Here is a 15,128-nt window from a genome sequence, read left to right as displayed (position 1 = left end):
CTGTGATGGGCTTTATATCGCTGTCGTGAATTATTCACAAAGTTGTTTGATCTCTGCGGGGATAGAGACGTTAACGGGAAGGACGCGGGCCACTTTGCTGCCGCGGGTTTGACTGTGGCTCACTGCGTTTCACTGATGGGAACCAGAGCTTGAAAACGATTAATAATAGACGGTTTACACTCAGCTTTGCATTAAATATGACCCGCTGGTTTTACAACGTATAAGGATGGTGTTTTATCATTCTATATATTTAGGCAAGTGAACCTGCCTGGGGTCAAGGGTCAGTTTGGTTTAGGCTATTTTCATTTAAATCTGAGTTATATTCATGCATGTTTTCATTGTGGTTCTCTTACTTAATATTATTGAGATCATAAAGGTGTTCAGTGATGTGTAGGTCAGAGGAAGGAACATAGGGGGACATCGTGAACTCATTTTCCTTGGTCTGAAAACATATATGAAAAACATGATATTTATAAGCACAACCAAGCATCATTTAGAACCATTTCAATGGGAATTTGTCAACTCTATTTGTTAATGTAATGTTGTTTCAGTTTCAAATTATTATTTAAGTAGTACTATGTCCAATTGTTTTCACTGGGCAAAAAACAAAACAACCAATGTTTTCAACTTTTTATTTTTAACGAAAAGGACCCCCCCATGAGAGTTTGTGTTGACTGTTTCTTACATGTAACTGTGGACCTTCGTCAGTCTAACCTTGAATTGATCTGAGGTGATGATATTAAAAAAGAAGAAAAAAAAACAACAAACTTTTGCAAACACATTTGAGCTGCTCAGTTTTGCAGGTTAATTGTGGCAATAGAGCTTTCTTAGATGAAGGAAATGGCTTTTTGCTTGACCACATTCAGAGCTGTGTTAATGAGCCTAACAGTGTTGTTTTTAATGAGGTTATGTCACATCTGGAGGAGCACTAGATATGAGCAGGGGTTGGAGGAGCAAAACATTGATTATTCGCATGGAAACAAGGCCATAATGTCGTTGTTATATTTACCGATGATATAATTATGCAGAGGACATGCAGACACTGGCCACTTTATTAGGAATGACCTGATCCTTTCTTTCTGAAATGGTATTGGGCTTACTCTCTTCATATAGATCTACTTGAGTTCAAATCTGTCAAATTTAACCACAGATCTGGTTCTTGTCAGCTGCCTGTTAATCACATCTGGTACATCTAAAGGTGCCTTCGCTTCCCTGAACCATCAGCCCCCTCAGCCTTGCCAAAAAAAGTCTTCTTACCACCACAAACACTCATCTTGTGGTCAGATGTTAGTTTATATCTTCATAGTTAAAACAGAGTCCTTACTGATATTTTTCTAAACCAGACAAAAACAAGGAAATGAAGGTTAACAAGAGCTGAACTTTGTTTACAGAGGAAACTTGTTTTGCTTAATCTATTTCTTCTTTGGTTTGGTGGTGCTGGTTTGAGCCTTGATTAGTGTTAATGCGACAGCAACTAATTTGAAGTGTGTTTGAGTGTTTGTGTTTGCCTACTGATCTGAAGGTTGTCCGTTTAAATCCCTCTCTCGACATAAAGATCATCCACTGACCCAAAGGTTGGCGGTGTGGTTCCAGCGCCCACAGATGAATACTGTCAATGTGTCCTTGCGCAAGACACTTAACTCCCCTCACCCCCAGTGTCTGTGTACACTGGTGTATGAATGTGTGTGTGAATGGGTGAGTGGTCCCTTGATGTAAGGTGCTTGAGTGCCTTGAAGTTGGAAAAGGACTATATCAAAATCTGACCATTTATTTGTAAATAGCTTTTTTAGTTAAGCTCAGTTTATTTACAGTTTTGAGTGATGAGCATGCAAGTAAACGCAGCCTGATCTCTTCTGTAGTATGAAAATATCTACAAAGACTATGTGATTTCCTTTGTCCTCTCTCTGGTCGTCCTTCTCTGTTGAGTGGGTGGATGTTCAGGGCGGATGTGTAGGCTGCTCGTAGGCTTTTGTTTTAACTGATCTGATTTCAAGTTTAACACTATTTCAGTCGGCAGTGCTCCCATTATCACTCACCCTGCTTTCTTCTCCTCCCTCTCTCTCTCTCCCTCTCTCCCCTCCAGTGAACGGGACACCGGCCAGTCAGCTGTCCACCCCACTCTCCGGAAAGTCTCCCAGCCCCTCCCCCATCAGCCCCAACAACCTCAACCAACGCCGGGTAAGAACCACACAGCAAATATACAAACATCCAACCTTATTTTCTATATAAGTTTCTGTCAAGTGTGTTTTCTACAGTTAAACCAGTAAAATGTTCTGGAGAATTAAACAGCCAGATGCTTCATGCAAATTTCTACTGTTAACATCATAAAAATACCTTGGTGGAAACTTAACCTGAGTTAGTAGTTAGTTAGTTAGTTAGTTAGTTGTGAGTTATTAAACTAGTAGTAGTAAAGTAGTTGTAGTTAGTAAGACATTTGGGGTGTATTTTAGTCTATAACACATTTGTATGTTCCCAGGAAAAGGATAAAATCATGAATCATGAACTTAGACCGACAACATCTTAAAGCTTAACACCAGCCTGATCTGTTTCTCAGTGCTGCTCCACGACATCTGAAAACTCCATTTTAGGGCCGTGTAATGTTACATGTTAACCAGTGTTAATAGGTCTTCAATCCATGTCTTTCATTTGTGTTCAGTTCTTCTAATCATGTAACTACATCAGTACATTGTTTTGGTAGCCCATGAAAGCTATTATACAGACTTTGTGCAATATTTGCGATGATATAAAAACATGATACTTGACTAGCACCGCACTGAGTGGTGTTATGACAAGCAGTAACCAAGACTACATCCTCCTAATGGTAGTCCCTGTTAACTAGAGTAGAGCTGTCAGTTTGATGACAGCTTTGTACAAGTGTTTAAATTGTCATGAAGTGAGTGAAATTTGCAATACATAGGTTTTTGATTGATTTGGATAATGTATAAAATGGCAGGGGCTGGTTTCACAAAGATAATGGCTGTAGCGACTGGCAATTCTAAAAAAAGTGTATTTTTCTTTTCATTGAACGGTCATTGGTCAGAGTAATCGAGCATTACCCAGCTCTACTATGATACATGAGTGGATAAATACCTGTTTATAGATTTTTAGATACTGCATTTGAAGCAGATCTAAGCCTTAGTTAGTGGTGGAATGTAACAAAGAAAAAATGAAGTATTATACTTAAGTACAAATTTTAGATATCTGTATTTTTACGTACTTATACATTTAAAAGTGGATACTTTTTACTTTTACTTCACAACACTATCTCCACTATACTTTGAACTAGATTGAAAAATAAAAGTGTTTTTCATTATTGTTTGAAGGTTTTTTAACATGTTCATAGTTTGAGCAAAAATATACAAATAAAAACAGCTAGAAAAAATGATAGATTCAATTGTTTCTCAAAATCAATACATTTGAAGCCTTATAAGACCTCAAAATATATGCAAAATACTTTTTACTTTTTAAGTAAATTTTTTAACTGGTACTTTAATACTTTTACTTAAGAAGATTTTTTCATGTGATACTTTTACTTTAGTATTTTTTGTTTCAGTATATGTACTTTTTTAATTTTAACAAAATTGGCCTCAATATCTTTCTTTGTAAAACCAGCCCTTTCTCAATTAAGTTTTTTTTTATATCCATTCCTGTAATTTTGTACTTGTCTTTTTTGCCTGTTTATACTTTACTTAATAAGATATTTTGACACTTCAGTCAAGAATTATATTTGTAGGAGCAGGTGAGATGCTTAAGTGATCTGCAGAAAGGAGCATGCAACTCACAAGGTTTCAGACTGAGTTCAGGTAAAGGTCAGGAACTTCAAAGTATTAAGTGATTCACATGTGCAACCCATAATATGGGCTGTAATCTAACTACATTTACTCCAAGTATCTTTTTAATTTGGTTTGGTTAATCTAAAACTGTGGCTGATTTCTTTCCCCTATGCGGCAAACAAACACCTGAATCTCAGCTTTCATTTGCGAACGCAGCACTGTACCTGTTAGCCTGATGTAACGTTTATGCACTCCTTTCACTTTTTTAGCTGACAGAAGGGGGCGTTTATTATGTTGGTTTTTTTTTTAGGTTTACGCACAACCCAGCAATCGATGAATGTCTGATATGTGTGAATAGCTGTATGTGCTACTAAAATCAGCCAAGTGTTGAAAATACATTTATTGAACCCGGTGTGGCTTTAGCTTGATATGAGAAAATTAATGCTTGTTTTGGCCCCAAGGCTTTAGATTCTTAGTGTTGTATACTGCCGCTATATGAAGGTCAGATGTGGGTTGTAACTACAGTTAGTTAAGAGCTGGAATAGAAGTAGGTCGGCATACATGGGGAGTGGGGATGGAGAGAGGAGGAATGTGTATTTTCAACTCAGAGTCTTTATGTAGTTATGGCAGCTTTTCCTATTTCTGCTTCTTAAGATGATCCCTCTGCAAGTTTAAGCAGATTTAGTAAAAGCATTTCAACTTGAGTCCTGGTCAAAACTCTTAAATCTCATATAGTTTGTTCTGCTCTGATCTCCAAAATGACATTAAAATACATTACACTAAATAAAGTTTAAAGTATTTCTATTGTGTTTGCGTCTGTTACAGTTATAATCTATGACACCCCTGGATCATTATGGTATCATTTGTACATTTTAAATCACAATATTCATCTAAAACAACTTAATAAAGTAAACAAGTCCACTTACTTCTGTGTTAGAAAACTACGGTGCCCAATGGAAGCTCGTCGTAAATGTCATCACAACAAAGTGCCGTGTAGCTGTCCTCCTCCTATGAACAGCTGCAGATCACTCTACTGAGCAGCAGATTTTCTTTCATTTGAACCAAAATGACTATGTGACACTGCCGAATCCTACACATACCACTGATTAAGAAACTGAACAAAAAACTGAACAAGTAAGTACAGAGTAGTGGACATGTGCTGGTGAAAACAAGGATTGATCGGCAATATGGCGTCTTGAATATGAGCATTTAAAGATTGCTCAAACATGCATAAATCACTCCAAAAACAACTTCGAAAGGGTAAATGAGAAGGAGAAACAACTATAACATGGTGAAAAGCTCTGAAAAGTCAATTTTGCATAAAAGGACAGTTTTAAAGATAAGACCACTAAAATCTGATGTAGAGATTCTCATGAACATTCACTGATGCATTTTTTTAACTGGGCTAGGACCTGGCTTTTCATTCATCAAATCAATTTCCAAACCTCCGAGTTTACTCCAGATGCTCTTCCTGATATTACCTTGTCTTTGTGGACTTGACATTGGCACAAAATGTTCACTGCCTAGATTGCGTTATAAAAATAGTGTCAATAAAATACTCTCTAAATACTATATAGTCCTAATCCTCAATATAAAAGCCTCATTTAGAACGTAAAGGACCAATATGCAACCTTTTGGGCCCTCAACTGCTTGCCCCCCCCCCATCAAATTTATCTGTCTTCATGGAAACAAGTAGTAGATGTCCAGGCCAACTTACAGGTCAGATCTATGGAGATGAAAGTCTGTTGACAGTAAGAATGCATGATTTTGAGGATTTTCTTTAGCAACAAAAACACCCATAATTGAATAAATGTAGTTTATGTTCTACTATGGAACATTTTAGGTGAAGCAGTAACATGCATGTCTAACATAAAAAGAGCATATTTTTTCTCAGCACAGCCTGACACTGTCTAGAAATAGCTCACTGAAGAAACCTGTAATCTCAGCAGCTTCAGTTTCATGATATAACTCCTGCCTCTCTGCTTATGCTCCCATCCCTCGTCTCTGTGTGGTACATTTTAATTGAACTTTCTCCTATTTTCTCCCTCCTCCCCTTTTCCCCAATGAAAGGGCATTAACTCCCCAAAATTTGCCTTGTAAATGAATTCCAAGCTCCTTTGAGAAGTGAACTGCGGCAAGTTTTCTGAATTTATACCTCACACAGGGCAGGTAAAGTGTGGTCAAAAATAACAAAACCTAGAGTAGAACTTAAAACAGTTTACAGGAAGGACTGAAGGTGTTAAACCAGTTATAAACCAAGACTAAATTAGGATTAAAAAGACCTGGTCTAACTTTGCCTGAGATCCAGAACACACAGTTCTTCAATACTTTACAAAGATGTGAGTAGGACTAAACCAAATAAATACTTAAACAAAACTAGGGATAAAGTAGTCCAAAACAGAACTTAACCCAGCCTAAACCTGAAAAAATAAGGACAAAACCAAGCCCAAATATGTATATGCCAATTAAGAGCTAGAGATAGAAATATATTCCAGTTAGGTCTGAAACCTTGACAATTCAATGATAACTCCAAAACATTTTTGTTCTTTCTACTTGTATCCATGATCCATGTGTGAATACGTCTATAATAGCAGTTAACACACTGACCTACTACTAGCATTGCATTAAATCAATCCACCTCGTTGCACCCTGCATTTAAACACTTAGAGCCTTTTACTGCCTGGTTTAGATGACTGCACCCTCACGCAGGCTCAGCCCTCTCCTCCTCCAGCCTCTCTCATTTGTCAATGTCAGCCCCCCCAAAACTACGCGCGGGTACACCACATGTTCATTTATGCTCGCCGATGACAGCAGCCTGATGGCCTAGCTAGCACAGGCATTGCAATTCATATATTCAGTGTATGCACAAATGACCCATTTTATGAATTGGCAGCAGTGGCGTGAAAAACTGTCTGCATTCAGGAGGCTGCTTCTATTGTAAATGGAGATAAGCCTTTACTATGTGTTACTATGCACCTTCAGGAGAAGGCAGAAGGCTGTGAAAGAAATAGATCCATTTTACATTCAAAATTAATAGCATGATGAAAAGAACAATGTTAAGGGTTCTCTGGGTAGCTTTTCTGGTAGAAGGTCTATGTTTTAGCTGGAATGTTCCACATTACGGCATTACACATATCAGGTTATTTTCTGATCAATGTTCTATTGATAGTTTCCTCTTCACAAACAGACCCCGTTGTCTGAGTTGTGTTTTGTTTCATTCACACGTTTAACACACAAACCCTGCATATTTAGGCTGAGTTCTTCTCTCAAACAAAAAACACTCCACGTTGTGATGTTATGTGTTGATACAGGAGGTGCTCCACTGTGTTTTTAAACTCCATACACCTTTACTAGAATAATTTGGATAGTTCCAGCTTTGGAATTGCCAATCTCTACTGAACTAAAGGTAAACGGAGCTGTTAACTTGAAAACTACCACTTCATGACATCATAAGGTGGAACAGAGCATTTTGAGGTTTGGAGATGTAGACAGACTAATAATAAAGAGTTACTCAAACGAGTGAATGAAACAAAACACAGCTCTGGATATGATCATGATGAGGTAACAGCATTATAACATGTCTTAAAGCTCACAAGAATCAATTCTGTGTAATATAGGACCTTTAAGTAAACATTTCTTTACATAAACATCTATCTATTTATCTATCTATAATATTACCCAAGAAGCAATGACTTTTTTCTGGTTTTGGCTCATTCTGCTGGGACTAACCATAAAACACAAACTTCATAGCCCCCATAGTCCTCCAAAAAGAGATATTTTTAAAGAACCAGTCTGGCATGTATATAGCTTTATGTAAACCAAGGCCAAACTATAACATGACATCATTGGTACTTGACCACGGGTAACGGCTCAAATGAATGAACCACACTTTTCATAGTTACCTAAGCATGCAACTACCAACCCACGCAAGTCTGCACAATCCACCACCACTGCAGCCAAAAGAAATGAACCGCTCCTTTAAGTAGTAAGATAAATACATACAATGACGATAGTACGAGTTACCGAGTGCAGAACGTAGTGCTTGTTCTCCCACACCCTCCTCTCATCTCTGAGTCATTCATGTCCGCAGCCTGGAGTTGCATGCTCTGACCATATTTTTGTCGACATTCACTTGTGTTGTGTGGATAACTTCAACAATTGTGTGTGCAAATGTGTGTAAGGAGGCGTCATTCACATCATCTCATTCATGTCATGAACTATTTTATTTTTTTGGGTTCATTTTGTGTTCATGTTATAGATTCTTATTTTTTAGAGGATTTTTTTTCTTTTGTTTTGTTTGGCAATGGGAAAACTATACTGTTCTTCACATCCGCAAAGTCAAAGTTGCATCAACAACTTTTTTAATCATGAGGTTTGTTGCACATTTGTAAATACTAAACATTTCCAATTTAGGCTCATCTTGCGTGTAAGGCTGCCAGCTTTTGTCTTTATTTTTGTTTGTTATGTTTGCATTTTCCTTCCATGTATGTGTTCATTTGCATTTTTGTCCCATTAAATTCATTGTCATTGCATTTTTTTTGTGTCTTGCTTTTTGTGAACCTAATATGGACTCAAAACTGGTTAGGCCTGTCATGATAACACATTTTGATAAACAACAATATTGAAACCAAACTATAAAGCAAAATTATTCACAAGTATGCTTAATGTACAATATTGTTAAAAAAAAGAAAACATGATCTGTGTTAAATAAATAGCAGAATGCAACACTTAAGTAGTTGGTTTGTATCTATAATGAGTCAGAGATGTTCATAACACAACCTTCTACAGCTCAAATCTCATCATGGTATAAAAAATAAAAAAAGTTCCCAGAGAAAAAAGTACCATGATAATACTGATCCCAAAAAGTATTGACCCTGTCATGTATTAAATGATAAGCTCTATTAAGTATTTTTGTGACAGGCCTAAAACCATTGCAACGTAAATTTAATTTATTGTGAGGGTACATCACAAGCTTATCTCCATGGAGATGTTATTGTTGTTTTTCCAAAGTATGACATTAAATGTATCAATCTATTGATCATAATATCCTTGATATATGTTTTGTTGATAACAAAATACCTTGATAAACATGTATTCTTGTGGTGACAGGGTTTGCCTCACCACAAACCTGAACTGGCTCCATGGAGGTAGATATGTTTAATGCTATACCGTGGAACACACCTGGCAAAGAAATAACATCTCAGCAGGCAGACTGTCCACCAGAAAGTTACATTTAAATGATGAAAATAGCACTAAGTGGACTAAGCCAATTTAAAACCATATAGTCTATTTAGACTATATAACGCAGTTCAAAAGTCTAAAATGGGGCTAAAACTGCACAAAGATATGGTTTAAAACAATGTTAAACATGCCACGACTCTAGAGCTTAAACTTGGTAAAATGCAAAAATGTCTTATCTCAGTATTAAAGGTCCCATATTACACAATTCTCTAATCTTCTCTAACGAGAACAGCAGAGTTCACATGGACATCATTAAATGAATTGGCTTTTATTTGTTTTGCTGTGCTGAATGTAGGCCAATTACGATAACCTCCTTTGTGTTCACGTTGTCTTCAGCTGAGATTACAACTCACTAAATCCCCAAAGATCCATTCACCCTCTTCACCGATCAGATCCAAATTAATTTAATCATTTTTTTCATGATTAGAAAAACACTCACGTCCATTCAAATGAGCTGCGGGGAAAAGTACAGCAGCTGTCTCTTTCTGTAAAACTCAATGCTTAGTCTAGACATGACATAATTCCGTGTGGCCCATGTTTTATGAGAATCCGAGCGGGAACTTGGGATAAAGCCACACTCGTGAAAACTTATTAGGTTTGTATCAAGGGAAGTAAACAGCAATAAATCCTGGGTTAGCCGGAGATGGCAGTGGATGTGATAAGAAGCACTGCCACTGGAGAGGAGCTGGGGTCTAAAGTTGGCTTAAGGACAGAGTCAAAAGAACTTAAAGTCAGTTGTTTAGTTTAGTTTAGTTGTTTACTGCATTGCCTAAAAAGTAAAAATTGTGTCATTATATTTTATTAAACCAAAAGTGAAATACAAAATTCAAATGGCTGCAAACTGTCAGACGTTATTAGAGGCATAGTTAGTAACATAGTCACTATACTAAAATTTCAAACTAAAATAAAAGAGTAACGGTAAGATACTGTACATCTGTATGTGGGAAACAGCTGTTGTTTTTTTCCCACTGCATTCTCACTGTAAATACATGGCTTTGTGCTGGCAAATTTAGCTGCCAGCTCTTTATCGTATCTTAATGCTCATTTTTCTTATAGTGTAGTATCTGGTGACTGTTCAGGACAGGTCAAATCTTGTATCCTGAAATTATGTTTTGTGTCAGCCCATGATAGTTTCTTGGATTGGGTGAAGTAGAACAAGAGAAAGAGACATTCAACAAACAATTTTTTTCTTTTTGTATGACCATAATAACATGTTACCTCTTATACCTATATTTGTGCTACTATAAAACAACAATATTGGACAGAACAGTTACCATTAGCCACAGATAGATTAAATGTCATTATAGAGCACATTGTTCAATAGCGACTCTTCTGTTTTCCTATTCACATCACACACAGTGAGAGCCAGCAGTCTGCCTCTCTCTCCTTATCAGAGTGGTTCAAACCAGGACACAGGCACAAGCCACACTTACTTCTCAAATATGCATTGCTTGTTTTTTGCACTTTTTGATAATTGTCTTCTCTGTGTTTCTCATCAGCTTTGGGGTCAATCTTAGCCTCCCTGTTTAATTCAAATTTATGTGCTGCAGCTGTCCTTGTGAGTCTGAAGAACCCTGCACAGGTGATGTAAAAAAATCCCTGTGTTTTAGTGGTCTGACTCATCGCAGTGTAAATATATAAAAGGTAGAGAGGTAATGCTCAGAATAGTGAGTATATTGTACAACATAGAAAAAGATAGCATCGTCTGGCAGCTGCTTGTGTCCATGGAGATGTTATTGTGTTGCCTAGAATGTTCCACAGTGGCATTTGACTAATCTGTGTTTCATTTATTCAATTACATGTATTTTTATTGCTGAAAATACATTGAAAAACATGCATTTTTACTGTGAGCATTCTCACCTGTCCACAAATGTTACCTGCCTTTTCTACATGGAGATAGATCAGTGTAATGCCATATTGTGAAACATTCTAGGTAATGCGATACCATCTCCATGATGACAAGCAGGCACCAGAAAAGTTACATGGTCCACTCAATCACCCATACACCCAGAACGCCCACAGTTAAGACCCTCTTGTTGACCATGCTGCTGTGCTCCCCTTGTCTTTATCTCCTGTCTGCCACTCCATCTCTCTGTAGATTTTCACACAAACGTTTATCGAAAGGTTCAACTAAGCTTCTTCCCGGCAGACAGACAGGAAGTGGCCATATATGGGCTCCTGTCTCATGCCTGCTCTCTGCTCCAGTTTCCATAGCAACTGCATTTTGTTTCCAGGAAGGAGAGCGGCGATAGGAGGACAGATGAGCTGGTTTTCAGATAAGGGCATACGATATGGCATAGGCACATCAGAGTGTGAATGTAGACAAAACATATAGACCTAATACTTATTGTTACATTATGCATACTGTTCTATAAAGATAGGTTATTATATGTGTTTTAGACCCACATTTTAGCAGGAAGTAGTGATACATTTAAAGTAATACTGTGATGATTATGGCAACAAATTTGCTGCTATATCCTACATTTTTATTACAACCTGGAGCTGTACATGAGACACTTTGCTATATATTTGCAGGTGTTGTCCTATTATCCTACAATATTCAATACTTTACGAAGTCACCAGTGAATCTCCCCATTTTCAAATGACATGCTTGGTCTGTTTACAACAGAAACAATAAAGGAAAAAAAAAATCACCGGGCTGAAAAACATGTTGGATTTCTGCAGGTTCAATGAGCAAAGATTAGATACATTTGATTTTATATGTAAATCATAATTGACCAGTGCTCCTTCGTTTCACATCTGTCACTGAAATGAACAGATCTGATTGCACGACCATGTTTGAGCGGGCTTGAGATGCATCGGAGGATGAGGGGACCAGACTGATATCAATCTGTGTAAAAAATAAAGAGACATATCAATCTGGATATGCCAGGCAAGGAAAACAGTGTTATGTAAAGGCAAAGAAGAGGCTGACTCACATTGGAGCATCACCTGGTGGCTTGGAGGGGGAGGTTCAAACAGTTCACATTGTAGCACTGCAAATAGTTTGTATTATTTTAGTCCTGTGTCTGTAGAGCAACTAGGATATTCTCTTTGCATCCTCTTTGTACGAGGACATTGACACTCACAGACTTTTGCTCTCCTTTCTTCCTCCTATCCTCTCCTTTCCCCTCCCTCACTGAGACAGAGAGACAGAGAGTAGCTGAATTCGACAGGGTCAGATGAGGAGATGCTGAAGGAATTTGAATTAGATTAAAGATTTTCTCTGGATTACAGCAGTGTAATCACGCTGAACGCCCAACACTATGCCACCGTTTCGCTCAAAAACCTATCAGACTTCATCATGTGGTTTATAAACTACTCATCCAACAGCGGAGTGCTGTATTGACAGCTGACATTTTGACAGATCTCCCCAGTTTCAGATAGAGACTGTATTGGTTTGCACACAGCCCTCTCCATCACTGCTGCTGCCATGACGACCAGGTCAGGAGGAGCAGGAAGTAATAAGGTTTGGTCTCCTGATGCTTATCCCTGTGTCCCGTATAATGACGTCCTATTACTAACCCCATACAACCCAGCGGTCCTCCTCCTTAGTCATTATCAGCTCCCAGACCTGTGTTTTATTCAGGGCAACACTGAGCAGTACAACACGCAGGTAAAGAATAGCCTTAGTTTTATGAATGAAGAGCAGAGATTTGGGGCACTCTCCAGTCTACGAGGTAATGCATTGTAACCAGGTTTACCAGGTAAAGCCATATTTATCAACGCATGTAATAATGTTGTTTTGTCAGTTTTAAATAAATGAGACCTGCACTGACTAAGGAGCACTGAAGATGTTGTCCTTGAAAGTTACAAGCATGGAAAGGCTTAGGAAATAGCTTGTCTGAAATGGTTTGGGATTTAAGAGTAAGAGGACAGAGGACTGAGATGGAACACGTGTAGAAGAGACTAGTGAACATATTAGCAGAGCTGCCAAGAAGAGCCTAAGAAGAGCAAAGAGATTATGTGAAAGATGAAAAGAGGACTGAAGAGGCTATAGAAAATTGTAGTTTTTAATTTAAATCAGGTTGTATTCACATATATTGTTTGACCATAAAAATACCCCATTTACATACAATGAAATATAATAATAAATCTTCTGTTTTTTTCCCTCAGGGCTCCCAGGGGTCTTCGTCTTCTCTGTCTTCTGCAAAAGTGTCCAGTCCAGAAGAGGAGAGGAATGGCACTACTCCTGAAGGTGAGTGAATCGTGGTGTATGACAGTTACATTCAAATATGACCATAATCTCTCAATCATCTATGACCTTTTAAACATGAGTTTCAAGCTATGGCAACACCCCTCCATTGTCAAAGCAACTAAGCAATTCACATCGCAATATTGAGTGTTTGAATAGTCTTCATGTGCTCATGTGCACAAATCATGTGCTTCTACCTGTACACTGCATTCACTTATTAGGAGTGGTGGAAGACGTACTCGTTACTTAAGGAAAAGTACGGAAACCGGAACAAAAAGTACTCAACTAAAAGTAAAAGTATGACAAGAGATCTTCTTAAATAAAAGTATTAAAGTACCCATTTAAAAATGTACCTAAAGAGTAAAAAGTATTTCGTGCAGAATTTGAGATCTACTAAAGCTTCAAATGCAGTGATTTTGATATAGATTTGTGCTAAAGTTTGTTCAACAGAACAATTGAATCAATCTTTTTTTCTAGTTGTTTTTATTTGTATAATTTTGTTTGCTTAAACTTTGAGTGTGTTAAGGATAAACCTCTCAGCCTTTTCTGAAGGTCTCAAACTACAATAAGAAAGTACTTTTCAGTTCTGTTCAAGAAAGTAGTGGAGTAAAATGTACTTAAGTAAAGTTCAGATACTTAAAATTTGTACTTTAGTAATGCACTTTACTACTTTTACTTTATGTTCCACTATTTACCAGAATAGGTTGTCCTTAATGGCATCTTGCTGTATAATTCATTACTCATTGCTCATTATTTGGTGAACTTAAAACTTTAAATGAATGAAAACTAAAAAAAATGTATTCCAATATAGCATCAGATTGCCATGCTTTGGCCTATGGTCTTTTAATAGCAGGACTGATATAGAGGTGTCCAGTGTGTATAGTGCACTGTAGATGCAGCTTTTTGTAACATACATTTCAAATGCAAATGCATGTACACTTATGGGCACATGAGTTGCACCACCAAAATCCCAAAAAACAAAATGAACGTCGTTGTGTGCAAACTGGTTCTTCTCTCTATCCTGTGCAGTGGACATTCCTGTGGATGAGGTTCCTGCCGTGCCGGCCTACATCTCGGATCGGTACAGAGTGGGCCGCATGCTCGGGGATGGGAACTTCGCTGTGGTCCGGGAATGTGTGGAGCTGTCAACGGGCCGGGAATATGCGCTCAAAATCATCAACAAGAGCAAGTGTAGAGGCAAGGTGAGGACAGTACACAGACAGGCTGCATGGTGTCATGGGAGAATTTTAGATTTGGAGTTAAATTCTGGTTGTGCTTTTGCAGGAACATATGATCCAGAATGAGGTGGCCATCCTGCGCAGAGTCAAACATCCAAACATAGTCCTCCTCATCGAAGAGGTCGACACGTACAGCGAACTCTACCTGGTCATGGAGCTGGTCAAGGTGAGGCAGCAGTGGAACTGTCCAAGAAAATGTATATCTGGAATAGATTTTTAAAACACCTATATTACTTACAGTGTATATTTCTACGCATTCCTAGAATTACATACTAAAAGAAAAACACACACTTTGGTTGCACTTGATAAAAACTACACCTTATTTAGTGTTAATAAACCATGAAAAAAGGCTCAAATCATAATGAACAAATAGTTTATAAATAGTTTGTTAAGAAGCTTAGAAAACTACTTTATTAAAGGCTTAGGAATTAGGGTTAGTAAGCCTGGATCTTTCTTAAACTATTTGTTCATCATGAATTAAGACTTTAGCAAAAGGAAAATTACATTCTCAACTGGACAAAAGTTTTAGAGTTAAGATGTTTGGCTTCTTCAGTTCTGCTCAGATTACAACTGGAGACTGATTTATATCTGTCTGAGGGGAGGAGCTAACTACACTGAAACGGTTTGTTAGCCAGATCTTGAACTATCTTGAACTTTTGAACTTTACTAAGTATGAACTGA

The 15,128-nt window shown here is 37.7% G+C and overlaps 1 protein-coding gene across 3 annotated transcripts in view; it reads left to right on the top strand.

The window, feature by feature from the left end:
• The window catches only part of dclk1a (doublecortin-like kinase 1a), a 68,943-nt gene that overhangs the window by 42,297 nt on the left and 11,518 nt on the right, over positions 1-15,128 (top strand). For 2 of the 3 annotated variants that reach the window (XM_055226403.1, XM_033978998.2), the window contains 4 exons: positions 2,084-2,178; positions 13,131-13,212; positions 14,239-14,411; positions 14,494-14,613. In XM_055226403.1, the coding sequence (XP_055082378.1) occupies positions 2,084-2,178; positions 13,131-13,212; positions 14,239-14,411; positions 14,494-14,613 (470 nt within the window). Of the gene's footprint in view, positions 1-2,083; positions 2,179-2,476; positions 2,566-13,130; positions 13,213-14,238; positions 14,412-14,493; positions 14,614-15,128 lie in introns of those variants that run through there. The other variant, XM_055226404.1, reaches the window with a different exon arrangement.

Source organism: Periophthalmus magnuspinnatus, chromosome 14, assembly GCF_009829125.3.
Source record: "Periophthalmus magnuspinnatus isolate fPerMag1 chromosome 14, fPerMag1.2.pri, whole genome shotgun sequence".
Lineage (NCBI taxonomy): Eukaryota > Metazoa > Chordata > Actinopteri > Gobiiformes > Gobiidae > Periophthalmus > Periophthalmus magnuspinnatus.
The sequence above is the reverse complement of the archived record's forward strand: the minus strand, read 5'-3'. Positions and strand labels throughout refer to the sequence as shown.